Below are 27,138 nucleotides of genomic sequence, written 5' to 3'. Positions count from 1 at the left end.
CCGCCGGCCCGCGCGCGCCCCGGCCCGGCCGCGCTCCTCACGCCAGGCCGGGGATCCGCGGCCTACCCCGAACCACCCCCCCCAACCTCCCTCCCCGCCCGCCCCTCCGCCCTCCCCAGCCCCGCTGCCCGCAGCGGAGCCGCCCCCGGCCTCCCCCCTCCCTCCATCCCGCCCGTGCCGCCGCCGCCGCCGCCGCAGCAGGTTCCCTCCCTCCCGCCTTCCTCCTCCTCCTCCTCCTCCTCCCGCCGCCGCCGCCGCCGCCGCTGCTGCTGCTGCTCGTGCCCCCGGCGGCGGCGGGATCTCCGCGCGGTGCCCCGGCAGCGCTGGGCCGGGCGGCGGCGGCGGGAGCGGCAGCGCCAGGTGAGACCCCGCGGGGGGCGGCGGGGCCGGCGCGGGGGGACCCCCCTGCGCCCCATCCCGGCGGGTGGGTGGGTGGGCGTGCGGGTGGGTGGGGGAGAGGCAGAACCGCGGGGGCCGGGTCAGGGCGGCAGGGCCGCGGCCTGAGCCCCGGGGCGGCGGCGGCGCGGCCTGGGCCCCTCGCCGGGCTCGGAGCAGCGCAGGCCCCGCGGCCCGGCCCGGCCCCGCGGGGGCGAGCAGGGTGGGCACGGCCTGCGGAGCCCCGGGCTGGGGGGCGAGGAGGAGGAGGAGGAGGCCGAGGCGGTGCAGCAGCTGGCAGCGGGGCAAGGCTGCTCGCTCGGCTCTGCGCCTCGAGTGGGTGGGAGAGGGCTGCTGGAAATCCCCCCACCCGGAGGGAATAGCAGCCCTGCCCGCGGGGGTCCCGGGGCAGCCCCCCGGGCTGGGGGAGCTTGTGTCAGCCCCTTCCCCACGGCAGCATCCCGGCGTGGGGATGCGGTTCCCCACGGATGGTGGCCCCGCGGTGGGGGGAGAAGCCCTGGGAGCGTTTGAACATCTTTGGCGTTTTCGTGGCTTGTCTGTCATTTTCCTCGCTGCTGCTCAGATTTCCTGTTTTGAAAACTGGGCTGAGAGAGCTTTGTTGGGCTCTCAGCAGAAATAAGGTGGTCTGATAAGCACGTTTAGTATCCCATCAGTTTTTGAGGGTTGTGGCTGATTTGGGAGAGCAGCTGGGAATGCCCCCGGATGGATTCACTTTGCCCCTGTAACTTGGAGCCGCAGCGTTTGGAGGAAGCGGCGGGGACAAAATGGACAGTTCATAAAAGGAACAATTGTGCACTGCCTGTTCTAGAGGGCACTTGCTGCCCTTCAAGAACTTTCCTCATCGCATATGCTCTTTATACAGCAAATCTTTATCTTCTGTTTCTGGGCTTTGCCTTTTTTTTTTTTTTTTTTTTTTTTTGCTTTTGCTTTTTTTTTCCTTCCCTACCTTAGTCCAGAAAATGAAACTGGAACAGACATTTCTGGAAATGAACTTGATTGGTGCGGTTGGGAAGATGTGATTCACAGTTATAATGAACAGTGAAATTTGTCCCATTTTTTTAGCAGTTCAGGATTCGAATTGTGTATTTCCTGATTTTTAACCTGTTTACACAGTTTTGCTTGGGTGGGTTTTTAACCCTTCATATAAAGCATCCATAGTGTTGGATTGCCAAGGCACATCCAAGATGTAGAAGCAGCTGTTATTTTAGAGGCATCTGATGCTTTACCCTATAAATTAAAAGGTTTAAATGAGCATTATTTTCTTCTTATAATCTCTTTCTGTGCTTGGAAGAACCAGAACTGTTGTCAATGAAATCTGGAGTTTGGGGAGATCGAGTATTTCCAGGATTGGCCAAAAATAAATTATGGGGTAAAGAATGTTGCTTTTTTTTTTCCTCCTAGTCATGCAGCACGGATGAAGAGCTCTGAATCTTTTAGTCATAACACTCTGGTCCCATGTTTTCCTTTCAATAAAGCATCCAGTGGGAGAATGTGACATAATTGGTTTCTTGGATTTAGAGATCTTGAAATGGCTGGTACAACAGAAGAGAGGAAACTCCAGCAGGGTTATGGTTTAAATACAATAATATGGTGGCAAAGTCATGTTGTTATTACGTGGTAATCTTGCATTTCTCTTTCAAGAAAATGCTCTCTACGTGGTTGTGCTGCAGAACAGGCACTTTTTAAGTCTCATCAGTGGCACAGAATATTAAATGTCTCTCCTTTTTCCTTGCATTGCATAATCTGAGTGTTGTTCTCCCGTAGCAGCAGAAATGATGGAAGAATTGCACAGCCTGGACCCACGCAGGCAGGAGCTCCTGGAGGCCAGGTTCACCGGGGTCGGGGTTGCCAAGGTGAGTGGGAGTACCTGGGGTAGCAGGTGGGACTTCTTATCCACCCTTGCCTGCACTTTGTTTGGGTGTTTTTAGTTTCTACACGGATAGTTTTGCTTTGCAAAAGAAGTTTTGTGTCGCTTAGTCGTGTTTTGACAACTAATTTGCGTGAAGTGTGTTCAGGAGGAATGAAAATGGGATCTCTACGAGCAGATGTTTCGCTACACGGAAGATTTGGGGCTCTGATGAAGTTCTTAGGAGTTGTTCCATCTTAAGGCACTTTGTGCACCCAAAAAAACTCCACGGCAACTTTGTGGAAGTGGGAATCTCACGTGGCTCTTCCTTTGTGCAGGAATGCCTTTGAGAGCTGATTTGGCCTCTGGTGAGATACAGTTTCCAGTGTAGTGTGTTGGATACAACATGTAACCAGACTGAATACATTGAGTTGTTCAGTTCTCTGGGGGTGCAGGGCCTTCCCAGTTAACACACAAAGTGTTTGCAGGGCAGCTCTCCTGGGTCTGATCCACAACCTGCCAGTAAAATCCCATCTTTATCCTCGTGTACAACTTCTCCCTGAGCAGGATTTGCCTTCCCTGAGCAAGGCACCTGAGTAACAACATTGTCCTGGCATTAAGCTCCAAGTTCTCCAGGTGTTGGCAGTGTCAATGCCAGTCTCTCTGAGCAATGAAATGGTGGCAAAACTCATCTTAAAGTAGGTCAGGGACATGGAGGTAATTTTTGAGGGAGATACCAAGTTTTGGACAGCATCAAGGTAGAGGGTAAAGCAACATATCATTGGTAGAAAATTGTCAGAAATCTCCTAGAACTATGTTGAGGAGAAACGTTGTAGATGCTGCTTTTCTTAGAAAAATGCAAAGTGAGTCAGAACTTGAAAGAGTTTTGAGTTCATGCTTTTCTCTGCTCTTCAGACAAGGTTAAGTCTTGGGAAGGGAGTGTGAGGAAGCCAAATTCTCAGCTGTAAGACAGTGTAGTAAGGAGGATTAACACTAGAAGTTGTTAAGAGGTAACAATTCTGGTTACTGAAGTAAAAGTGTGAGGATTTTTTCATCTTTGCCCCTTATTCTTAAGACTTTTTAAATCTGAAGTCTTTTACTGCCATAAAACCTGATAGTACTTTAATGTATTGTGATCTTGAAAGACTTGTTTTATACAACATTACAACTTTTCATGTACTTTATCACCTGTTTCTTGCCTTTTTACCCCATTTTGTCATGTTAGCATCTTTAGCTGTACCACTATAGATAAAGCCAAACAACTTTCTGGAATAGCTAAAACTTAAAAGCATAAACACTGTTGAAGCTTTAAAGCAGTGCCAACATGTTCAGTACTTGCAAAGAATGTTAGGAACTATTCCTTTTAAAGGAATAACCTTTAAAAGATACAGGAAAGCAAGTCTTAATTATGTTTCCAATATGTTTGGAGCAGAAAGTACATGCCCTTTCCTGTAGGGGTGAATACTGAGAACTCATTTTTGTTTCTAAAGCATATCCAAGTAAAAAAGCCTCATATCTTAGAGGCCTTACTTTGAGCAAAGCTGTTCTGTTGCTGAGTTTTATTTTTACCTGTTGTTGTGCAGTTTTTACCTTGTACCAGTCAGTAAACTGTTAAAGTGCATTACACTTATTGCAAACAATATTTATTTATTTATTTATTTATTTATTTATTTACTTGCATTCTTGCTAATTTGCACTAGATCAGCCAACCATTGATATGAGTTAGCATGACTCTGCTATGTTGCAGCAAATCTTGGTTGCAATATTAATTTCAGCTACTACATTCCCTCCCAGGTTGGTGCTTCAAATTCCCTCCCCACCCCCCCAAGCCTCCGTCCGTCATGCTCCGCCCTGGCTTTGGTAGGTCACCACTGTCTTAAAGGGAATATGTTGGGAAAGCTGTGGGATTCAACTAAGATTTTTTTATTATTATTATTATTTTTATTTTTTTAATTTTTTTTTTATTTTTTTTTTGCTGGCTCCAATGAAATGTTTGAAGGAAAAGAACCAGTGAGTGCCATCTAGTGGGACTGGCCCATCCCCCTGGGATGGAAGGTGTCTGGTGCTGTTTGTTGCATAAAAGGAAGAAATGTCATCTCAGATGCTCCACCATTGGGTGAAGGCAGCAGGCACTTGTGCTGAGCTTCCTGCCTTCCTCCCACTGGGTGTATCTCTCCGTGTGTTTGCTTTGCTTTCTTGAATGTTTAAAAACCCAGGGTATGTTGTTGGACCTGCTAAAGCATTACTTTACATCTTAACACTTCCACTGTCCCTCTGTGCTAAAGAACAACCACCTCTTGGGAGAAGTGGATGAGACTAAGCTGATCTAGAATAAATTTTCAGGCTGGAAACTAGGAAAAAAAAAAAAAGCTTCTAGCCATCAGTCATGGGATTCTGGAAGAGCTTTCCAGTAACAGTAGTAGAGGACAGAAATCCTAAACTGTTTTGGAAACAGCTGTGTGCTGTCACCTCCTGTGGTAGCTGAAGGCACAACCCAATGACCAAGGTCATTTTTAGTCCCAAATGCCTCAAAATTCTGTTGCAAGTCTGTGATGAATTTTCTTACTTAGTAGCTGGAGAGTATATTTCTCTAGAAGCTTGGAGTTAATACATGGAATCAAATTTATGAGCAAGGAATGTTTCCAGGCAACTGTTATACTCCTGTGGTTCATCCAGGTCACCAAATAGCTTCAAAAAGCCACTGATGCTTTGGATGTCTGTTCTTGCCATATGGTGAAGTGCCATTCTTCCCCAAATTTGCAGAGCAAGTCCCTGAATGAACACATGACTATCTGACACCGACTGTTCCTGCTTATTTAGCTCCTGCTTATATTTACTGACTGGGAAAACCTAAGGCCTTATCCTGACTGGTCACCTGGGGCATCTTCCTTGGGTCAGGAGGTACGGGAGACAAAACATGGGGTGTTTCTCTAGATAATGTTTAATTTTGTCTGTTCTCAGATAAAATCTGTTCTGTTTCTCTTTTGCCTCCCTTTCCCCTATTTGGGTGCTGCCTTTAGGATATCAAGGGGGTAAACCCCAAAGGGTTTGTGTCATTTCCACAGACTTTTCCTGGATAAGAACTGGAATAAGGAATTGTGATGGGTGAATGTGTATTTGCACACAGGTTTGACCAGGGCAGATCCTCACAGCAGCACATGCATCTTCTACAGGTCTGGTCTTTAAAAGACCTTCAGACCAAATTGTGTGTGTCACTTAATTATAGTTAAACTAAAAATGCTGAAGTTACCTGTAGGGAGAGAAACAGGGATCTTGTAGATCCAGCTAACTGTGAATTGAAGAAGTTTGGGTCTTAGTAGCTGGTGCTCCCTTTCCTCCCTCTTTGAGGTAATGCTGCAGAACATCTGCATCCGAAAAGAGAAGTGCTCATAAAAAACCAGCATTTCCTTGCATTAGTTGGGTTTTTACCCTTTCTCTGTCACTTTTTCAGTCTTGGTCTCTTCAGGAACTTACAGTTCTGTGATCTACTTAGCAATAGTTTTAGCAGCAGAGTTACTGAGTTGAGAATTCCTGTTTGAGGATAATCATGTCTTCCTTGGAGGGAGGTGGTGCTGCCCAGTGATGGTCCTGAGCAGGTGTCACATGCCACCAGAAGAACCTGTTAATAAGAGTTTTAAAACTTAGAGTTTCATTTATCAGCTGCCACAGAATGTGCCAGGACTTTATGCCAGATACTTGAAAATTGTTTGGATGCTTCCCTGTGCAACATTACTTACTTCAAATGTGTTGTCTGGCTCCTAGAGCCCAGAAATAGTTTGTCAGATCTCAGTTCTATTTCTGCCCCCGAGCTGAGGGTTAGGATGAGTTGTGTGACCCTTCTGTCCAGTTTGCCACCAGTAAAATAAAAAATACTGTATTCTCAACCAGAGAGAACTCTTGAGGCAGAATGGGAGCCAGGCAAATCCTGCTGCAAATCTGCTTACCCATCTTGATAGAGTGGGGGTTACCTGTGAACATCTGAGAGTAGATTAACTTCTCGTGGCAAAAAGACCTCAGTGATTCAGGGATTTCATTATCGGCCATAATACTGAGCTTTTCTAAAAGTCCAATTAAGAAGCAGGTTGTAATTCTCATACTTATGTGATGCTTGAAATAAGATAAGAATATGTTAATTAAACCTGTCTGACACAGTAGCACTGGAGCAGAGTAACTGTAAAACCACTCAACCATCTCGCTTTGGTGTGAACCTGTGTGGAGTCAGCACTAACTTTTAGTGGAACTAAGGATTGACTTTTTCCCTTTGAAATCTCCTGATTTGCTACAGAATTCAGAGGAGCTCAAGTTAGCTTGGCTTGAGGTAACAGAGCATCTCTCCATGTCTCCTCCATTTAAACAGCCAGAGGATTTTGCACTGCACACTCTGGCTAGGCAGCTGGAATTCCTAGAGATTCCTTCTGGACAGCACAAAATGGAGACTACCCAAGTGGAGTTGTGGAGTGATGGATCATTTCTGGGAGCTTGGAGAGGCTGTGGAAATGCACAGGTCATGGGAGGCAGGAGATGGGTGAGGGGGGGGAGCCAGGCTGGTGTTGCAGACGGATCTGGTGGGAGCTCTCAGCAGGGTGAGCTGTTTGTATTGAAGCCTCGGCCATTGTGCCTCACTTGTGGCCTTCCCAGGGGCTCTTGCAAAGGGAGAAATGACTAACCAGCACCTGTGAGTGGCCAGATTGTAAATTCTTGCTTTTGAGTAGGAGTCTCGAAAGCTGCTGCTGCTGCTGTTGCATCCAGCTCTCAACATGGAGGCTTTGTTGTGCATAGGTAGGTCACGGGCTGAGGCAGCACTTGATAGGTGAATCACAAGGGAAAAGAGCCTGCCAGCTTATCTCAGGGAGAAATTCCTTGTGGAGGAGGAAGTGTGTGCTGTTCTTGTGCTTGTCATTTAGGTAAACACTACAGGAACCATTAGCTTGGTTCAGATGACCCACGTATTTTGAATTTTTGCTGAGCCCCATCAGCGATTCCCTTGACAGGGCGCAGGGGATGAGTGGGCTGGGAGTGATAGCACAGAAGTGCAGTATTATCCCAAAGTGGTCTATGCTAGAAAAGCCAGATGACTTCTGCAACAAAATTCATAAGCCCTTCCTGTGTAAACTATTCCATGTTTATTATTCCCCACTGCTATTTCCCTGGCAATATTCTGGTGTTAGTGTTCTTTGCTAACTTGGCTTTGTTGGGTTTTTTTGTTGTTTGTTTTTTTTTTTTTTTCTTTCCAAAATTCAGGTTCATTCCTTTAATTCCTTTTGTGTCATGACCACTTAAAAATGGTATGCTAAATTAAGTACTGAACATTTACCCAGTGTCAGTTGCTGAGTTAAATATAAACAGTCAGGAATGATAAAATATAAATTTGAAGGGGTTTTTATACACACACTCACTGACTGTTGGTTGAGGGGAGATACTCAGATGTATAGTGTTTCACATCCATGTCTAAACCTGTTGCTATAAGGAGCTGATAATGTGAGGTTAGGTGTGAAATGAGGTATCTGGATGATCAGGAAAACTTGCTTTCCCTTTCTCTTGTGAGAAGAGGTGCAGCTGAGCACTAGGCCCTGTTCCTGAAACATCCTGGGTATTGCATCTTTATTGCTTCCAGTACAGCACGTTCTAGTGAACAATTTGTGTTTCCATTGCCAGAATGCCTCAAAACAACTTTGCCAGGTTCAGCTCTTGCCTGTAAAGGTCTGATCCTTTCCAGTAAGAAAGTGGAAGGTCCCCTGGAAGGTAATGGAGGGAGAGGGAGGCTCTTGCAGTGAAAATGGGTCAAAACATGTCTACAAAGAATTAACTGTGCATTTGTTCACAATATTGATCCATGTGACAGTGAAGTTGCTGGATACCTGTAGACAAGGACAAGCTGTTGTGCTTCCATAGCCAAATACTTGGTTCCTTCTCACCCTTTCTACTACTGCACTGAGTTCAGTTCTACCACATTGTCACTTTAGATTCTACAGGAAGGTTTAAAATAAAGGGAAAAAGGGGTTTTTTTGCTCTTCAAGAATCTGATCTAGTTCAAGGACTGAACTACTCTTTTGTTGATTCCAAAAGTGGGTTTGATTCCAGCTGCTAGAGCTGAAAATTTCCCACACAGAGGAGTCAGTACAGGTAGTTGTAGTACTGGAAGTGTGAAAAACCTAGTGGATTTTGTATCAGGCATTTTTGCAGCTGCTTGCATCCCAGAACTTTACATTCAGGGGCAAACTGAGTGGATTTCTTGTATCGGAGAGGATAAATTTGTATTTCTGGAAAAAAATCTTAGCATCATTTCTGACTCTAGACAGCCTCAACAGTTTGTTGTCCAGGTGACCCCAGAACATGGTGCATTGTCCTGTGTGAGCCCTGACCTTCCCCTTCAACCACAGTGTTCCTGAAAAGCTCCAATGGGGCATTTTGGGAGCAGCTGCTCCTATCACTTGCTGTCCACGTGCAAAAACAGAGGCAGAGGGATTGAAGCAAAGGTGGAAACAACTTTCACTTTCATCTTCCTCATGTCAGAACCCCGACCTGCCCGTCTGAAACCACAAAATGCTCCCTGGGAGAGATGCTTCTGCCCTTCCCAACCCTCAGCTGGCACAGGAGGTGCTGCAGGGTTTGGGAAGGATTTTGGAGGTTATGCTGCAGCATTTGGGCAGGTTATAAACAAGTTTTCTCATGGGTGTAAGGGTTCATTTTCTGCTGCCACTTCCTATGAGATATTACAATTTTTTTTAACAGTGAGGCCTTCACGTGGACGTAGCTGAGGTTAGTGTTGGCACTTCTGTTAAATCCTGTTGGCCAAGGAGTAAAATCCCTGGAATAACCAAGAACTGTACCTGTAACATTTGTGAGCTGTCACACTGGGTGGTGGGGAACTTGCTTTGCTTAAAAAGCAACTATTGCCGAAGAGATGAAACATCTTTCTGGTCCTGAGCTATTTGTGTGATGGCTTGAAGGGATAATGGTGTGGCTTAAAGAGCATAAACCTGCAATTTTTCTTAAAGTAACTTACTTTTAAAAGGGAATCATAAATGTTTCGCTTCTTGAGCTATTCAGGTGTTTGGTTTTCTTATTTTTTTGTGCTGAAGGAACTGAGCATTTTAGGAGAAACAGGTTTGGTATTTAACACTCAGTGTAACACAGAAAGTAAACAGAACTTCTACTTTCTGCACATGCCTGCTTGGAAATTGGGGTTAGTAACAACTAGGTTATATCACAGATTTAATTTGATGGTGGTGTTTGTGTCAGAAATAGGAGAGGGAGAACTGGTCCCCTCAAAAATTACCTACTGAGGGATTTCTCTATGGTGTTAAGGCTTCTCCCTCAGCCCACCATTGAGTCTTCTGCTCAAAAATATAATAAGAAGTGGCTTTGCCACAAGGAAAGATTGATTGGTGGGAAATGGTTACTGCAAAATTAAGAATGCTAAAATAGAATGAATCTTGGGGAAAAGATGCTCCCAAGTTATTAATGGAGAGCTGGCTTTATCATGTCATTCTTCCTGTTAATACATTCCATCATTAATTGTGAATCTTGTTTTTATATCTTTGTCAAATTTGTCTTGATTTTTTTTATTTTAAAGTTGCATCTGTAGGAGGATACTTTTGTGCCAGGCTAAAACATGGTGACTTTGCATGATTCACTTTTTCCTTTTAAAACCGGTTTTGATACAGATCTTAAATCATTTTCAAACTGCTTGGATATGTAAAAATGCAGATGTGTATCCAGCAGAGCCTGCAAAGATGCAGCAGGCTCTTGAGGTACCTGGTTACTATTTTGATAAATCTGTTCCAGCCTCTGGAGTTTGTGCTGTGGCCTGGTGGGAGCAGCTGCTCTGTGGGCAGGTCAGCCTTGGGTCCATAAAACAGCCAAGTGGGAAAGATGGTATTGTGGGTACCAGTTGGACTGCTGGGAACACAACTCTCACTTGTGCACTCTCCCAGTGTTAAAAAAAGCATAAAATGACACATTTAAAGAAAAATCAGTGGTACAGCCAGCATCTGATAACAGTAATAGCTGCCTTGCCAGATGGAAGATGCCTCTGAATGCTTAGCCCAGGGTCAAGCAGATGCTTGTCTGAAGAGCTGAGCTTGGAACTCCTGCTACTCAACGAATCAGGAGGTTTTTTTCCCCTCAAACCTTAGGCTGTTATAAATACCACCTTGGCTGGTTTGTGGGTGGGGTTACATGGAGCAGTGAGTATATAAATTGATACAGAAATATCATTCCAAAGGCTGGAGGAGCATTATCCTGAGAAAAGACTGTCCACTGACCATCCAACTGTCCTGCTGCAAAGGACCTGTGAAGTTTAGTGCCCCATCCTGTGTGGGGGTGTTGGAGCTGCTGTACCCACAGGACTTAGGCCAGCCCAGAGGTGCAGTGTTTGATAGGACGGGTCTGCCTCGTTTGGGTGTTGTTTCTAACAGTCTTTGTTTGTTTTTCACCAGGGTCCATTAAATAGTGAGTCTTCCAACCAGAGCTTGTGCAGCGTGGGCTCTCTGAGCGATAAGGAATTGGAGGTAAGAGGCTCAACCCCTGGGCTTTTGGGGCTTAACTCATGTTAAGTTCATGATTGAACTCAAAATGTACAAGAAATTGTGTGAGAGTGAGCAACAGTTGTCTTAGTTTGGGCTGTGAGTGGGACTAGTGCAAGTATTTAGTCTGGAGCTTAACCCTGCAGTCTTTGGACCATGCTGGGAAGCTTCCCACTGCTCCAGGCAGGATTTACCCAACCCCAAACACAGCATTTGTAAAGCTCAGCTTAGGGAATTGGTTTGGGCTGCACTGGGATTTGTTTGCTGGTTTTGGTGTACTTTTGAACCAATAAAAGCCAGAGAGCACCGATGGAAAAGTTTGCCTTATCTATCAAATATGGGAGTTTGCCTAAGTCTGTACAAGGCAGAGTTTTCATGGATCACTCTGTGCAAGTGTGGGGAGGAGAAAATTGATGCTTTGTCCCTAATTAGTCTCAGTGCTTTAGGATTAACTATTTAAAAACTCTTGCTAAAGCAGCAAAATTAAGTGTAGAGTTAGATTTTTACTTTAAAATTCCATGTTAATAAAGCTAAATCTCAAGTTTAAGTGCATTTTCTTATGCATTTAAAGAACTTCCCACATGGTGATCAGGTAAGTTTTGGATCATACTTCCCTCTGTTATATGGCAGTGCTGATATGAGGGGTCTAGTGAAGCTCAGTCTTTTGAGAATGCAATATCTAAAACTCCAGAAGTGCAGTTAATAGTGAAAAACCGAGTATTCATTCTTATTTTAATTGGGTTGTGTTTTTTTTTTTTTGAACTTCTGTGGAGAGATTTAAATTGACCAAGCTGACATACTCTAATCTCTCCCATTCCTTGCTTTTTCAGTCTGTAGCAGATAATGTTGTGTGTCATTTTTGTTATGTAAGTACTTGAATGGAAAAACAACTTCAAGTGAATCTCATTAATATGCTCCCAGCTCCATGGAGGCTGTAATGGAGCCCGTGGTGTTACAGTCACGCCAACGCTGCTCAGGAGTTGCTCTTCACTCTGCAGTGAGGAGGCAATGTCACTGACTTCTCCACACACAGCAGCTGGAGCAGCAAGTCTCTACACAGTTATGGAGTTTGCAGTCCCCTCATTCTAAAAAAGTACCTTGCAGACACAGTAACCACCTTTGTCTTAACATCCCCTCCATCCTCTTAGAAAACGTGGCAGTGGGTGCCCAGCTGGTAACGTGGGGCTGTAGATGTCCATGTCCACCACCCACTGTGGGGACACAGCCAGGTTTAGGCTCAGCTTTATCCCTTTTTATGCTGCTGAAGATTGATTTCTGTGCTGACTCTGTGCAAGTCTTTTGGCAGAGCTCTTCAAACAGGGGCCTTGAGACTTGGGTTTGCAGAGAGCATGAAACTTGGGTTTCCCACAGACTCCCTGGCCGTGGCTCTCCCTCCCCCAGAGCTGTGTTTTGCACTCTGTGGTTTTCTCCCTGGCCCCAGGGTGTGGTTTAGTGGTGGCTGCAGTGACTGTAGAGCAGAGAGCTTGGGAATTCTTTGGGACCCTTTGGGATAAGAGATGTTTTTAAAATGACGTTTGGTGATGGAAATGATAAGACCTCTCTCTTTCCAGCAACCTCAGTGAGCTGCTTCCAGCAGTGCTTCCTTATGTTTTCAGCAGGTTTGGCCACAGATGTGACCCTGCTGATGGGGAAAGCACCATGCCAGGGTCTCCTCCACTCCCACGTGTTTGGGCCTGTCAGCCTTGTACAAACAGATAGGCCTGGCACTCTGGAGCCTTTGGGCCTCAGGGATGACACTTCTGGAGCCCTCAGACCTCAGGCATGATACTCTGGAGCCTCCAGCCCTCAGGGGTGACACTTCTGGAGCCCTCAGGCCTGTCAACTATGCTCTGTATTGTGCCTGTGCATAAATAACACTGATTATTCATCAATCCACTGGTCAGCTGCCCTTCAGGTCTCTGGTTGCTCACAGAAATGGCAGAAGCAACTGACCCTTGACTTTAGTGACAGCAGCTGAGGAGCAAACCAAAGTCCAGCACCTGTGGCAGGTCTCTCCTGGCTGCTGTCTTGGGGGGCTCTTCCTTGCCTTGTGCAAGGTTGTAATTTTGAACCAGTGGACAGGATAGTTCTTGTCCCCATCTGCAATGAGCTTTGGGAGGAAGCATTACCTGCAGGCAAGGTGAATTGTCCTGGTGGGCTGTGATTGGACTGCAAATTTGGATGTCAGTACTCAGACCTCTCATTGTTATTCCCCTTGTACCAGTGCTATGATCACCTTGAAACAGTTTACACAGATTTTCATAAGTGTTTGAGCTTGCTATGCTCACCCTGAGAGGTCACTGGGTAGTAGAGGCTGGATTGCTGCAGCTGAAATAGAAAAAATTCATTATTCTCCTTGTTAACCGTGTTCTCTCCCTTCTGCAGCACATCAGAAAGTAGCAGCTATTTGAGAGCAGTTGTTTCTTTAAGTACCAGCAGGAGAAACAAATGCACCAGAGAAACGATCTGGCCACTGGGGATATGGAACAGATTATTGTGTATTGGCATTTTCTTTAACTCTTGGAATAACTGCAGAAATGTTAATTTTGAAGTATTGTTTAACAGACTCCTGAGAAAAAACAGAATGACCAGCGGAATAGGAAGAGGAAAGCTGAACCCTACGAGACCAGTCAAGGTAATTCCTGCTCCCGCCCTGCTGCAGGGTTGGTAACTCCTTGTGTCCTAGGAAACTAATGGCTCTTCTCCAGGGTGTGTCGGGCAGCTTGTTATAAACTGCTCCATGATGGTGTATTCTCCTCTGGGAGCCTCGTTATCCTCGCTGGCAGAAAAATACTCAGTTTATTCCCACAAACTCTTGCATTTCCATGGGACAGGCTGCCCAGGGGCTTCCTATGGCTCAGCTGCAGGGTTGTTTTGGTCCTGCATCACCACACACACAGCAGCCAGACTGGAGGACAGAGCCTGTGCTCCCTTCCCTGCTTTCTGAGCCTTGTTACAGTAAGCTGTGCCCCAACAAATTGAGAACCAGCTGTGCCCAAGCACAAAGCAGGCCCTGCTGTCCGGAGAGCTCAGGAGAACCTGGTGTGTTCAAGCCCAAGTTCACATTTTCCAGCAGATTTCTTTTGTTCCTCGACAAGAAAGTAGTGAAAATTGTGTTGACAGAACTGCTTTGATAATATTATAATAAGAGAAAAGGGCTGAGTTTTAATGAGCTGGTGTTAAGCCACCACTAATTATCTCTCGAACTCTTATAGGAATGCTTGGGAGAGATCTAATACAAAGTAAGAGAGATCTAATACAAAGTAATTTACCTGAAGGCAGAGGACTAAAATACCCTTTGCTCTCTCCTTATCTTGAAGGAAATTTTGGAGAACCTGTGCAACAGTCAAAACCTTTAGTGTTTTCTAAGTACTTCAGCAGGTGCAAATGCTGTTTGATGGGATCTGAAATGTTTGGAATTGAGAGTTAATTGAATTGTCGACTGTAGATCCTCCCAACAACAGCACAGGAGCTGTAACCCTGGGGCAGGCTTTTGTTGTGCAGCAGCTTTGTTGTGATAGGTGTTGCACTGAGCAGGGAAAGGAGTGTCAAAATGTAGGAGGAGATTTTAGAATGGCATTGGAACTTCTGTTCTTACAAACACAACTCTTATTTCAATCCTTTGCTTTCCTTTTTAGGAAAAGGCACTCCTAGAGGACATAAAATTAGTGATTATTTTGAGGTAAGTGTCTTTATGTTGTCTGAGAAATCTACCTGAATTCACATCCTGCAAAATCTGTAGATGGAAATTTGTGATGTGACTTGAGTTGCTGATCCCTTGCTGGGGTCACTGACTGATGATGTCAGCCTGATATGCTCAGATCTGATTAGGCACAGGATATGAGGAAGTTGATTTTTAAATTAACATTTATTTGAACAGTTGCTAAAGCATTTTTTTCACTTAAGTCTAGGTTTGAGGTTCATTGGAACCTGGATCTCAGATGAGGATATCTGAGTATGCAAACAATTTTGATAAGAGCTCATGCTGCAGAAGAACCTCCCTGCACAGTCCTCACTGATTGGAGTAGGAAGTTGTTTACAGGGTTCCCTCTGCAGAAAAACCTCCCCTGGGAGGCTGGCACCACGTGGGAGATGGAAACCCCTCCCCACAACAGTGATGGACATTCCAAAAGTCAATATTCTTTTTTTCATTGCATAGTTTCTAAAGTTTTTCCAGCTCTGCTCAATCCAGGGCTGTAGCTTTTCTCTTAAGTCATTTCTTTATTTTACTGACCAACTTGGAGTCAGAAATTAAGTGCTTATAAGTGTTTTAATTTTTTCCTGGCTGAAGTTTTTTTATGAGTAGTTCACTGTGTGGTGTAGGGATTTCTGTGCCAACTAGAGCAGTTTGCCAGCTCCTTACCTGTCCTGTCTCTTACCAGTGACTGGCACAGGTGCCTCAGTGGAGCTGTGCCTTCCTTACCACTCCTGTGGTGCACAGGAGACACATCTCACAGGGAAGGGGCTTCCTAATTCTATTCCAGTAAATAATTCTAGTAAATAATTCTATTCTAGTAAATAATTCTATTCTAGTAAATAATTCTATTCTAGTAAATAATTCTGTTCTAGTAAATAATTCTGGTGAATAAATCTATTCTATTCTAGTAAATAATTCTAGTAAATAATTCTATTCTTAATTCTAGTAAATAAAATAATTCTAGTAAATAATTCTATTCTAGTAAATAATTCTAGTAAATCAGTGGTTTACTAGAATAGGATATATAAACCAAGGTTTATACATGCAGGTTTATATCTCTTTTGTGTTAAAAAGGAAAATGTACTCAGTGCAAATACCAGGGTTTGTCTGAGGAACTTCTGCTGTTACTTTTGAAAACACCGCATGAAATGTTAAGGTTTTCCTCTGAAAAAAATGAGTCTGTGAAGCCTGTAAGGCTTCATTTTTAAGATTAATTTCTCCTGTCTGTGTTAAACTCGGTGAAATGTGGTGTCTGTGTGGGATTCCTGCTGATCCTGTTGTGTCTCCATGCCCAGTTTGCTGGGGGAAGTGGCCCAGGCACCAGTCCCGGTCGGAGCGTGCCGCCCGTCGCCAGGTCCTCGCCGCAGCATTCCCTGTCCAACCCCTTGCCGGTGAGTGTTCCTGGGGACACAGCTGCTGGCCTGGCACTGCTGCTGGCCTGGCACTGCTGCTGGCCTGGCATGGCTGCTGGCCTGGCACTGCTGCTGGCCTGGCATGGCTGCTGGCCTGGCATGGCTGCTGGCCTGGCACTGCTGCTGGCCTGGCACTACTGCTGGCCTGGCATTGCTTGACTCAGTGGCTGTGCTTAAGACACAGGTAACACCAGGCTCTGAGCAGGGAGGTGGCTCGTGGTGAGTGGTTTGGCTTGTTCTCCGTTTTCAACCTGAAGCTGGGCTCTGGGAGCAAAGCCGTGTCTAGGACCCTGGGACAGTGGCTGTTCCAGCTGTGTGTGACATGGATACCCCAGCTTAAAGCATGCAGGATGACTGTTTTTATTAGCTGTGTGCTTACAGAGGTCCCTGTCCTTAGTAAAAGGTGGCACTGACCTGTTAGTTATCCTGTATTCCACTGTAGCACATGAACTTCTCCATCCAGCTGGGAGAATGTCGTGTGTTTGTGCAGCTCTAATCAGGGATATTCTGATCTTGATTGGACCCTTTGGGTATCCTGAACATGGTACACACCATAATTTTACTGGGAAGGTCTTTTACTTCTTACCATGTGCATGTGATTTGCAAGGGGCATCAGCCAAAGCTTGCAGAGGAATGTGTGTACATGCACAGCTGGTGCTATTGTTTGTTACATAATTCCATTTTGCTGTCACAGCATTTCTGCAAGATCTGGATGTGAAGAAGTAACCAGTATTTTTAAGCCATTTTAGCACAGAGCAGCCAAAGAAATCTGCTTCATTAGCAAAACAATATTCAGAGCTGAGCTCTAGTTTTGACCACTGCCTGGGCTCCCTCTTTAAAAATGTTCAGCTTCTGTTGAGTGTCACAAAAGTCTGGAGCATTGTGGGAAAGGTTGGAATTCCCAAAACCAAAGTCTTTAGGGATTACATTATTCTGCAGAGACCTCTACACAGTTCCTGAATGTACTGAACTAAACCCCAGCACTGAACACTCTGCTCAGAATTCCATGTGTGACTGTTAGATTTCAGAATCCTTTCATTGCTGCTTGAGGGGGGAGCTTCACACATGCTTCTAGATCCTTTTTAATGTTTCTAAAAACTAAAATACAGCTTGTCAGTTGAATGGCCCTTCCTCCTGTCTTGTATTAATTCACTAATATATCTCTTTAAAGAGAGGGTAGTGAAAGAAATAGCATCTCTGAATGTTGCAGATGTGTGAGGGACTAGAGACAATTCTTTTTTCCAGCAGATGAGATACCCCACAGGTGTTTGTAGTGGGAAAAGTGGATTCTTCCTTTGGTTTTCTTCTGCATTTGTGTGTGTTAAGTAGGTAGAAGTTTGAGTGGAGTATTTCTGGTGAATATTGATGTTAGAGTTAGTTTCAGAGAGGCCAGTTTGTGTTCCTCCTTACACGGGTGCTCTTTGTGTTTCTTCTCTTCTTTACTCTTGCAGCTAAACCTGTGGTGTTTGCTTATTCATAACAATTCTGGGCCTTTGCAAGATCTGTCCTCTTCTTCCAAACTGAATGTCAGTGGTTTGAGCTGAGGCCCAAAAAATGGGGATGAGTGGAGAAGGTTGAGTATCTTACCCACTGCAGGTGTCAGTGTGGTCTAGGAAGGGAACAGAGTGTTGAAATGTCTTTCACATGAGACAAAGCTCCTCCAAACCCGAGTTAATCTGTACTGCACTGGCAATTTTCTGCAATCAGAACTTGCAGAGGAATTGTAGTGGCTTCAGGACGTCACTTCTTGTCTTCAGATCTCTTGACTGCTTTGAATTGCCTCATTCCTCCTTTGATCAGAACAATGATCTGCAGGTCTTGAGGCTCTTGTGATGCCACTCTCAGGCACGAGCTCTCTTTTGGGGAAGGAAGCACACTCTTGACACTGGTAATGTTAGCCAGGAAATATGCTTCAGGTTGCAATTTAGGCTATTAGGAAAAACTGAAGCCTGACCTGACTGTTTACTTTCCCTGAGGCATTTGCCTGGCCCAGAGTTAGGGCTTGGAAGGACTTGGATGATTATTACCCAGACTGCCAAGTTTTAGCAGCTATGGGCTGGCTTGGAAAGTCAGGACAGGGAGATGCTGAGTGCTGTAATCAGTGTAGCTCAGATGATTCTTGTTCTTATTAAACCCAGTTCCTGGATCACAGTTGGAAAACGAGTCTGCTGCAGGAGAAAGGAGCTGAGCCTTCAAAGATGTAACAGATCTTTAAAAGATTTGGGGAATGCATTAGTACCTTGTTTACCTTGTAGGAGATGGGCCCCAGCTGTAATGACAGAAATGAGCTTGCCCTGATGTCTGGGTCCTAGACATGGTTAGGTTGCTGCCATTTAGCAGTTCTGACCCAGTTTACTTCCCCAGAATAACACTGTATGGTGACATTGGCTGTTTTAAAGTGAACCTTTCAAAACATCAAGTAGTACAATTGTGAACGCCTCGACCAAAAACCTCAATGTAGATTTTTGGATCCTCAACCTGCTGGCTCTGAAACACGTATTTGCGAAGGAAGGGGGTTTTGTTCAGCGACGAGGAATTCTGTCCTGTGTGTTCATTTGTTAGGTTGGTGGGGTTTTTTTTAATTGTTCCCTCCATTTCCCCTTTGCTGCCTGCCCTTGGAGCAATCCCCGCAGGACTGGAGTTATCACATCCTCACCACGCCGCCTGCTCATTCCTGAGCTGCTGCTTCGCTGACAACAGTTTTTGGCGAGACTCAGAAGGAACTGCTTTTTTTTCTTTTTCAATTTTAAAAAAAAACAAACCCCCCCAAAGCCCCAAAAGTAGTTGACTGTGTGTTTTGTGCCTGTGTTGCAGCGGCGGGTGGAGCAGCCGCTGTACGGGGCAGACGGCAGCGCAGCCAAGGAGCCGCAGGAGGAGCACTCAGCGCTGCCCACGCTGATGTCGGTGATGCTGGCGAAGCAGCGGCTTGAGAATGAGCAGCTGGCACAGAGGGGAGGTGGCCTCTGCTTTACTTTTGTCTCGGTGAGCAGCTCCCAAGAGGTTTTGAGTCCTTAAAGGGATGGCTAGTTGAGGGATGGGGAGTTCAGAGCTTTTCTGCAGCCTGGGTTTTGCTGACCCAGTCTGTCGTCTTCTGGTAAGTTCATCTCCCTTGTGAAGAGCTGTAGGTGCCAGGCTCTGCTCGTTTAATAGAAGTGTGAGTTTCTAGTTAACAACTCAAAAAATCTTAGATCGGAATGATACCATCTGAGAGGTTAATCTGATAGATGCACAAAAGCAAAAGAATGAAGTATAGTCTTGCTGTGAGAAATGTTTGGTTTGGCCTCGCTTAATCTCAGCTGACATGAATTATATCAGGCTTTTAAAAGCTTTGTCTTCAGCAGGTTGGGCCAGGCTTCTTGAAGCAAACTGACACTCTTGTTTTACTGAACTGAATCTCTAGAGCCTTCTTAAACCTGAACATGAGAGTGTGGTGCAGGCCAGGCTGCAGCCCTGTGTGTGTGCACGGGCTCTGTGGTCGTGCTGAGGGACGTATAACGATACACAACTTTCTTTTACAGGCCCAGCAAGGCAGCCCATCTTCTACCGGATCAGGGAACACTGAGCATTCCTGCACTTCCCAAAAACAGATTTCCATCCAGCACAAACAGTCACAGGTATAGCTCACTAGATGATACAGCTCTTGGGTGTGAGGTTGAAGCTTGATGCTGTGCCACTGGTAGTGGACATGATGCTTCCAGTGGAAGAGCCAGTATTCCCAGCTCAGTCTGTACCTACTGAGTGAAGTAAATCACTCTGAACTTTGTTCCTCATCTTGTAAAGGATGTTTTCAGTTGCTGCTGCTGGAGTTTGTCCAATCTACTGCTGAGGCTTTTCTGTGTCAATGCTGTGGGCAGTTCTTCAGCTGTGTGTGACTGTGCTTGGGAGAGGAGCATCTCAGCCCTGTCTGTGTCAGCTCTGTGCTATCCTCAATGTTCTCTCTGGAAGTGAAGGTGTGAAGGAGACCTGAGTGGTGGTTGGGAATGCCTCTGTTCAGGGTCCTGGGTGTATCTGCATGGCTTACAGTACAAATAGCCACAGTCTGGCTGGAAGATCTTTGGCCTCTGCAGAGTTCACCCCTGGAATAGTTTGTCCTGTCAAGGTGGAACATGATGTGTTCCTGACAGTGCTTCCCAGCAACTTCACTGACCTGGAGTCAGGAAGAGGAGTAGCTCTTCTGACTGTACTGGTGTCTTTTTGGTGCCTTTTACATTAAGATTCTTTTATCTGTGTCATCTTCTTCTGTTGCTTACCAGGATGTTCAGCTTTATCTGCGATGCACCTGGCTTATTTCTTCTCCAAGCCTGCTTTTAATCTTCTTTGGATTTTCATCTCTGATCTCTCTGTGTCTGACCCTTCCCTTGAGCAGTTTTTAAGCAATCATTTCCTCACACTGGTCCGTGTCAGAGATGATTTGGTTGCTGGGGAAGGTCCGGTCTCCATTCCCCCAGCAGGTGGTACAAGTTCTTTGTGCACCAAGGACAGCAATTCCACCTCTGGGAGTACTCACTTGCTCAGGCCTAAGCTCTGTTGTGTCACTAGGGTCACATTTGTTGTCTGTGTTGTTAAAATGCTGGTCTGGGAAGATCCATGTTTGCTGCTGTTTTCCCTGGGGAATTCTTGTGTGAGAACGATGCCATAACTCAGGAACCTGCCAGAGAAACCTTTCAATCTTTGCTGTCCCAACACCCACGCTTCAAATAGTGGGTTTTATTCCATTAACATCTATTTTATTCAAATAGATGTTTTTACTCTCTCCTCTGCTTAACATGCCCACAAGGTCCATCTTCTTTGCAAGACATTTTCTGAGCAAGCTTTTTGCAGCTGTCCAACTTCATTATATTCTCCAGAGGTCTGGATGTAGGATACACTTATGGGAAAGAATCCAGGAGGATGCTTGGCTGCACGATGAGGACATGTACACATTCGTGGGTTTTCCCTTCCAAACCTGTTTGGAGTTGATAGAATTTAGAAAGGGGAAAAAAAAGATAATCTTCAGTGATTCCCAGCTTGAATCCCTGGTGGCAGTGACAGGAGCAGGATGTGATTCCCTCAGTGTTGGGCCCAGGTGCTCTGAGGCCGTGTGGTTTGGGATGGAGTCACATGGAAGAGTGTGGATGCTCAAACAGCCTTCATCTGCCCCAGGGCAAGCGTGTCTGTGCCCTTGGCAGAATGAAATAACAGCTACCAAAGAACCTTTCTGCTGCTTGGCCTCCAGCTGCAGCCCAGGTTCTCCACACACCCCCTGCCTGCTGCCCTCCCTGACAAAAGCTTTTGTCACACGTGCCTCCTGCAGGCAGGAAGCATAAACCGAGTTAGGGCAGAGGTGAGGTGACCTTCCCAGGCCTCCCCTTTGTCTTTTGGGATTTAGGCCCATCTTGCTCGATGAGCAGTGCTGGCAGGTGTTCTCTTTGAGCTTTCCCCTACTGGGCATGTGTAGAGAGGCAACAGTCAGCCAAGTTTGTCTCTTGCTCCATGGTGTGAGCTTCCAGGCAAGCCTGGAATTTGAAGAACAGTTATGTAACAATTCCACAGGTTAAGTCTCTGCTAACTCTTCTCAGAACCAGGATAGGTGCCTGCTAGCCATAAGTGTGAAATGTGTGTGGGCAGTCAGGGAGAGAGTTTCCTCTGTGTTCACTTGGCTATTTTAGATGCTGTGTTCATGTACATACCAGCTCCTTCCCCTTTCCTTCCCCATCCTTTCATCAGAGTGCTGAGTTTGGAACACTAAAAGAATATAGTATATGTCTTCTGTTGCTGGGTTTAAGTCTCATTTCACTGGTGAAGGTATTGGAGATGTGCTGCACCCCATAAAACTTTCCAAATAGGTTTCACTCGAGAACTGTAAAGCTCCTGTCCCCAGTGGGCACTAATACAACAATTTGTCAGAAACAAAAGCTTGTGCTCAATATTCCTGCTGTCCATCTGTGTTTTAAAATGAAGACTTGTGTTTTCTGTCAAGACCACTTTAGAACCCACAGGTGCTGTCTCTGTCTGCAGGTGGTTGTCTGTGCCCATCAAAGATCTCATAAACGTGATATTCCAGCTGAGGGCTGGGATTTGGTGGGGTTTGTCTTAAGCCTTTTCCCTATACAAGCTCTCCTGCACAGAGACCACCAAGGAGTGGGCAGAGCTCAACTGTAAAGCTAAAATTTGCAGGACACAGGATATTGTAGCCTGTGCAGAGTTCCCAGTTTGTGTTCTCCAGAGCAGCTCTGTGCTGGCTGACTGCCCCTGCTGTGCTGGAGGAGCCCCCCATGCAAAAACAAAGTGAATAATGGAGAAAATTCTTCCCCTGACTGCAAGGATGCAGGGGATCAGTCCTTCTTAGACCCAGCTGTTCAGACCAGAGGGGGTTCCACTGGGATGTTATGTGCTGACTGTCTGAAACATTCCCTGTTTGTCTTAAACATGGTTTATGGTGATTTTTCCCTACAGTCCGACCTCACAATGGAAAAAATATCTGCACTAGAAAACAGTAAGAACTCTGACTTGGAGAAGAAGGAGGGGAGGATAGATGACTTATTAAGAGTAAGTATTTTAAGTGGGACAACTCTTCTAAAAGCTGCTATTTAAAGTTACCTGGAATGCTTGTGCCAGCCAGGCTGCAGAGCAGGATTTTGTACACCAGCTGTAGAACCAACACACTTGCAAGGTAAAACAAATCCAAGTGCAGGATAATTGTCTGGCTTGTGTAGACACTTGTGTTTGGGCCTGCTTGAATCCACAAGCAGTGACTGTGGCTTTTGTTCAGCAGCATGTGCAGCAGCCTCTCAGTACCTGGGGAGTTGTGTTCTGAAATGCTCGTTCATGAGAGTCAGTGATGTGTGGAGAGATGAGGAGAACATCTTTTGGTCAAACCAAAAGAGTAAAACTCTTAACCCATTGGTATTCTTCAGTAAAAGATAAATACCTTTAAATCAAGGATCTTGTCTTAATGGAGAAGTTCTAATTGATGTGCCTTTCATCAGCTGGAGAGGCAGCTCTTGTGAAGTGTCAAAAAGCATTAGAAAGCACATTAAAGGGAGTAGAGGGAAGGCTCTGTGTGTGTGTGTGTGGTCTCAGCATCTGAAACAAAATAATCTGTGAAGCAGGAAATAGATTTTTTTTTAAATCATTATTATTATTATTTTTACCATTTACTGTTTATCAGAAGCCAGACAATTGGTTGGAAGGGAGATGGTCAAATTTAAGTTTCTCTCAATGCAAATGGCTGCAGATCCAATTGTGCTCTGTGCTGTTACACAGCAGCTGCTGCTGGCAGCAGTCTGTGTAGAGGGGCTCATGGATAGTGATTTAAACAAGAATTTCACTGAAAGTGCAAAGGGAGTTCCCCCATCCTTTTCCTCTGCCAGTATTGTGGCTAAAGAGGAAGGATAGTCCAGGAATGACTAAGCTATTTTGAGACTTGGTAGCTGGGGCAAGGTCTTAAATGTTTAAAAGAATTTTTTAAAAAATCCTTTTCCTTGTGTTAGTCTGTACCTTAGTTCCTTACCTGTAAAGCAGGATGATAGAACTTACCTGTTCTAGAGGGGTGTTCAGATGTGAGTGAGTTAAAAATTTAAGTTTGTCTTGGATGTTTTGCCAAGAGGAACCTGTTCCTTTTTTCCTTATCCTGCTGGTTTGCTGACTTTAATCTGCTCCCTAGAGCTAACTGGAGAAACTTCTGCCTAGGTGATGCTTAGTTTGGCTCTTCTCAGTGGTTTAAAGTCACAGGCTTTGTTCTCTGTTCACTTTTAGGCCAACTGTGATTTGAGGAGGCAGATTGATGAGCAGCAGAAGATGCTGGAGAAGTACAAGGAGCGGTTGAATCGATGTGTAACGATGAGCAAGAAGCTTCTTATAGAAAAGGTGAGCAGGGGACATCTCTGCAGGCACACTTCACATCCTTGGAAACATCTGAACAGTAAAAACCTCCTCCTCTCGCTGTGGTGATAAAAGACAACTGGAATTCTGCCTTGAATTATTTCTCTGCAAACGAGAACATAATCCAAAGACTGCAATGGTTCAGAATGTTGGGATTTGGTTACTTTTCACAGTCGCAGTGATCTCTTGCTTGAGTGCAATAGAGCTCTAAATGCAGCAGGCATTGCTTGATTTGGAGACTCATGCACTTTAAAAGCAACCCTGTGCAGCCCTGGCAGTGCCAGAGCAGTGTCCCCTTGTGCAGTGGGACTGCAGATCTGCTCTGGGACACGGGCAGGTGATTTAGACCTTTCCTTCTTCCACGGGGCGAAGCTGGAGATCGTTGCTTTGTGTAACACTGAAAACAACACATTAAAGACACTGGGGCCAGTGCCAGGCTGCTGTTTACCAGTGTCCAGCCTGCTCAGTGTTGAAAGGTTTCCAGCTTTCCTGATGGCTAAACAGTGGGGGTTTTGATTGCTCTTTCACCTGTTGGCCAATTACACCTATTGTTTGTGGGCACTGGATGGGCAAAACCACCCGGGTGCTGGCTGGTACGTGCAGTCTGTTTGAGTTGCTTTTGTCACAGAGCTGATTGTTCTTGGCTGACTGGGACTCCCCTCTCTGGGAGGATTTGTGACTCTGGGCAAGGTGTTAAGTAGGCCTGGCTTTCAGAGAGGTACTTGGGGCTCCAGTGGGGAGCTTCCCAGGCTCATCTTTAATCCTGTCTCGCTGAAACTTTGCTGTTCTTGTCTCAGGCCTTGGAAATTTGTTCTCACTTCCCAGAAACACTCTGTACAGAAACCACCAAAACCCTCTGTGACAGACACCACCACCAGTGTTTATGCATGTTGGTGACCTAACTGAGGTTGTGTCATGTCTGGGCATGGTACAAGTCTAGGACTGAGCTGGCTGATCACTGTATCATACTCTTAAGTGATCCAAGGTGTATTTTCTTTCTCCATCACCTGATGGAGTCAATAAGGGCCTGATCAGAGCCAGGCCTGTGGTCTAGCTAAGCTACTGGCACAAAGGGGCAGCTTTAATCCTGCTGCCAGACTGATTTCAACTGATCCTAGGATGGGTGAGCTGCCCAGGGAATAATCAGGAGGGAAAAGTGAGGCTGAAATACCAGGAAGGAGGTGAACAAATACTTGTCAAACCCCTGTGAAGCACCAGCAGTAACCTGCTCAATGATCAGCTGCATTTCAGATAAGCAGAACCGAAACAATAGAAAGCGCTAAGAATTGGTGGTGATTTAAAACAGGGCACAGCTCTTTAGCTGCTAATTTATGGCTTGTATTTTCACATGTGCTGGGTTTTGTTTGCAGTCCAAGCAGGAGAAGATGGCCTGCAGGGATAAGAGCATGCAGGACAGGCTGAGGCTGGGGCACTTCACCACGGTGCGGCACGGCGCGTCCTTCACCGAGCAGTGGACAGACGGCTACGCCTTCCAGAACCTCATCAAGTGAGGACAAACAGGACTTTCTTTAACTTCACAGGCAGAAATGTCAAAAGCAAGCAGTTGTGTGTGATGCCTTGCATGTCAGTGTGAGAATGGTGTGAGTGATGCATGGAAGGATCAGACAGGAGCTACTGACAATGGGGAATGATTTCACCCTGAAGGGGGAAATACGTTTCCACTGAAAGCTCCAGAGACTTGAACTGGACTGAAATGGTTGGAGTGGGTTGGAAAGCCCTGTTGGGAATCCTCAGTGCACCCACTCTCTACAACTCCCTGACAGGAGGGTGTAGCCAGGTGGGGGGCAGTCTCTTCTCCCAGGAACCAGCAGTAGGACAAAAGGGCTCAGTCTTCAGCTGTGCCAGGGGAGGTTTAGGTTGGACATTGGGAAGAAGGTCTTTACAGAGAGAGTGATTGGCATTGGAATGGGAGGTGGTGGAGTCACCATCCCTGGAGGTGTTTAAGAAGAGACTGGATGTGGCATCAGTGCCATGCTCTGGATGACAAGGTGGTGGTGTGGGTCAAAGGTTGGACTGGATGATCTCAGAGGTCTTTTCCAACCTCGTTGATTCTGTGACTGCTGTGCTTAGGGTGGACCAAAATCTCACCTATATTATGAGTCAATCAGTTTGATTTGCATACTTGCATACATTAGTCAGGGAAGGCTAATTAGCTTGCTTTTTTTTTTCCTTGAAAGTAGAAAGTAGAGAAGCTTAAAAGAGAAAATCCATACTATTTAACTTTTTCTGCCTTCTGGTAACAGTGATCAAAGGGGCTGCAGAAACCTGGAAATGAAGATCAGAGACCCTTTTATGCAGGATGTTAATGGAAATATCCAGTCAATTCCCACCTGGCCTAGACCTTTAAGTAGGACTTGGCAAATTAATTGCATTAGAGAGAGCTGTGTGTGATCCTTTAAAATCACATCTCTTCTCTGTAGTCTGATAGGGAGGTGCAGCTCTTGTTAGGCACAGATTAAGGACTTTATAATTCTTGCTTAGTTTGTGCTGTAAGACATGGAGGAAATGCTTTTGGAATACTTACCTGCAGTGTCTTCTTAAAAGGGAATTAAGTATGTAAATGCTTAAGTCATTTAGACTTGAATTTCAAGAGTGCTTTTATCACTTCAAAATGTTTCCAGATAGTCTTTTTATCTCGGAGGGGAGGCTGTTTCTTAGTGAAATCGGGAATGGTGTTGGTTATATTTTAGAGAACTTAGGGTAGTTTAACTGTACCTTTGAAGTATAAAGATACTTTGTCAGGCAGTACCAGCCTTCAGGAACAGTTTTAACAGGAAAATCTTGAGATTCAGAACAGAGCCTTCTAGGAAAAAGTATGTGGAAAGTTAGTGACTTACCATGGATCCTGGGTTTCCGTGAGGGCAGCGACTCCTTGGTTTTGGATATCCTCTGCATGAATAAAACCTTTCACTCACTGCAAGGTTTCTGTGAGCCAGGAAAAGAATCCCCTTTTCTGTAAAAACACCTTTTAAAAATCTGACTCATCACGTTTGGCACATCCCCCTTTTCTGTACGAAAATATTTCGTTTCCAATCTTCCGAGTCCAACCCGTTTGGGATTCCTCGCTCCGATCCGGTGAGAGCAGATGCTGAAGACAACCAAGTGCACACCCTTCATGGTTGTTTTTTGTTGTTTTTTTTTTTTTCTGCTCTCTGCTTTCCAGGCAACAGGAAAGGATAAATTCCCAGCGGGAAGAAATAGAAAGACAACGAAAAATGTTGGCAAAGAGGAAGCCCCCGGCCATGGGACAGACCCCCCCTGCCAGCAACGAGCAGAAGCAGCGCAAGAACAAGACCAACGGGGCAGAAAATGAAACGTAGGTTCCATCCAGGGCCTTCTGTGGGGCACTGCAAAGCCACAGGCTTTGGTTAGAGA

At 45.5% G+C, this 27,138-nt stretch overlaps 1 protein-coding gene across 5 annotated transcripts in view; it reads left to right on the top strand.

Annotated features, from left to right (window-relative positions):
• The first annotated feature begins 288 nt into the window (after nt 1–288).
• The window catches only part of TLK2 (tousled like kinase 2), a 43,972-nt gene continuing 17,122 nt past the window's right edge, over nt 289–27,138 (top strand). The window contains exons 1-13 of one of the 5 annotated variants that reach the window (XM_027747324.2): nt 289–360; nt 2,161–2,249; nt 4,037–4,102; nt 10,684–10,755; nt 13,336–13,405; nt 14,409–14,452; nt 15,763–15,858; nt 18,694–18,861; nt 19,398–19,493; nt 22,315–22,407; nt 23,617–23,727; nt 25,113–25,249; nt 26,927–27,079. In XM_027747324.2, the coding sequence (XP_027603125.1) occupies nt 2,169–2,249; nt 4,037–4,102; nt 10,684–10,755; nt 13,336–13,405; nt 14,409–14,452; nt 15,763–15,858; nt 18,694–18,861; nt 19,398–19,493; nt 22,315–22,407; nt 23,617–23,727; nt 25,113–25,249; nt 26,927–27,079 (1,187 nt within the window). In that variant the 5' untranslated portion in view covers nt 289–360; nt 2,161–2,168. The remainder of the gene's footprint in view (nt 361–2,160; nt 2,250–4,036; nt 4,103–10,683; nt 10,756–13,335; nt 13,406–14,408; nt 14,453–15,762; nt 15,859–18,693; nt 18,862–19,397; nt 19,494–22,314; nt 22,408–23,616; nt 23,728–25,112; nt 25,250–26,926; nt 27,080–27,138) is intronic. The other 4 variants (XM_039380374.1, XM_027747333.2, XM_039380375.1 and 1 more) reach the window with 4 other exon arrangements.

This window comes from Pipra filicauda, unplaced genomic scaffold (assembly GCF_003945595.2).
Source record: "Pipra filicauda isolate LSUMZ 115617 unplaced genomic scaffold, ASM394559v2 scaffold193_size2426894_pilon, whole genome shotgun sequence".
Classification (NCBI taxonomy): Eukaryota; Metazoa; Chordata; class Aves; order Passeriformes; family Pipridae; genus Pipra; species Pipra filicauda.
The sequence above is the reverse complement of the archived record's forward strand: the minus strand, read 5'-3'. Positions and strand labels throughout refer to the sequence as shown.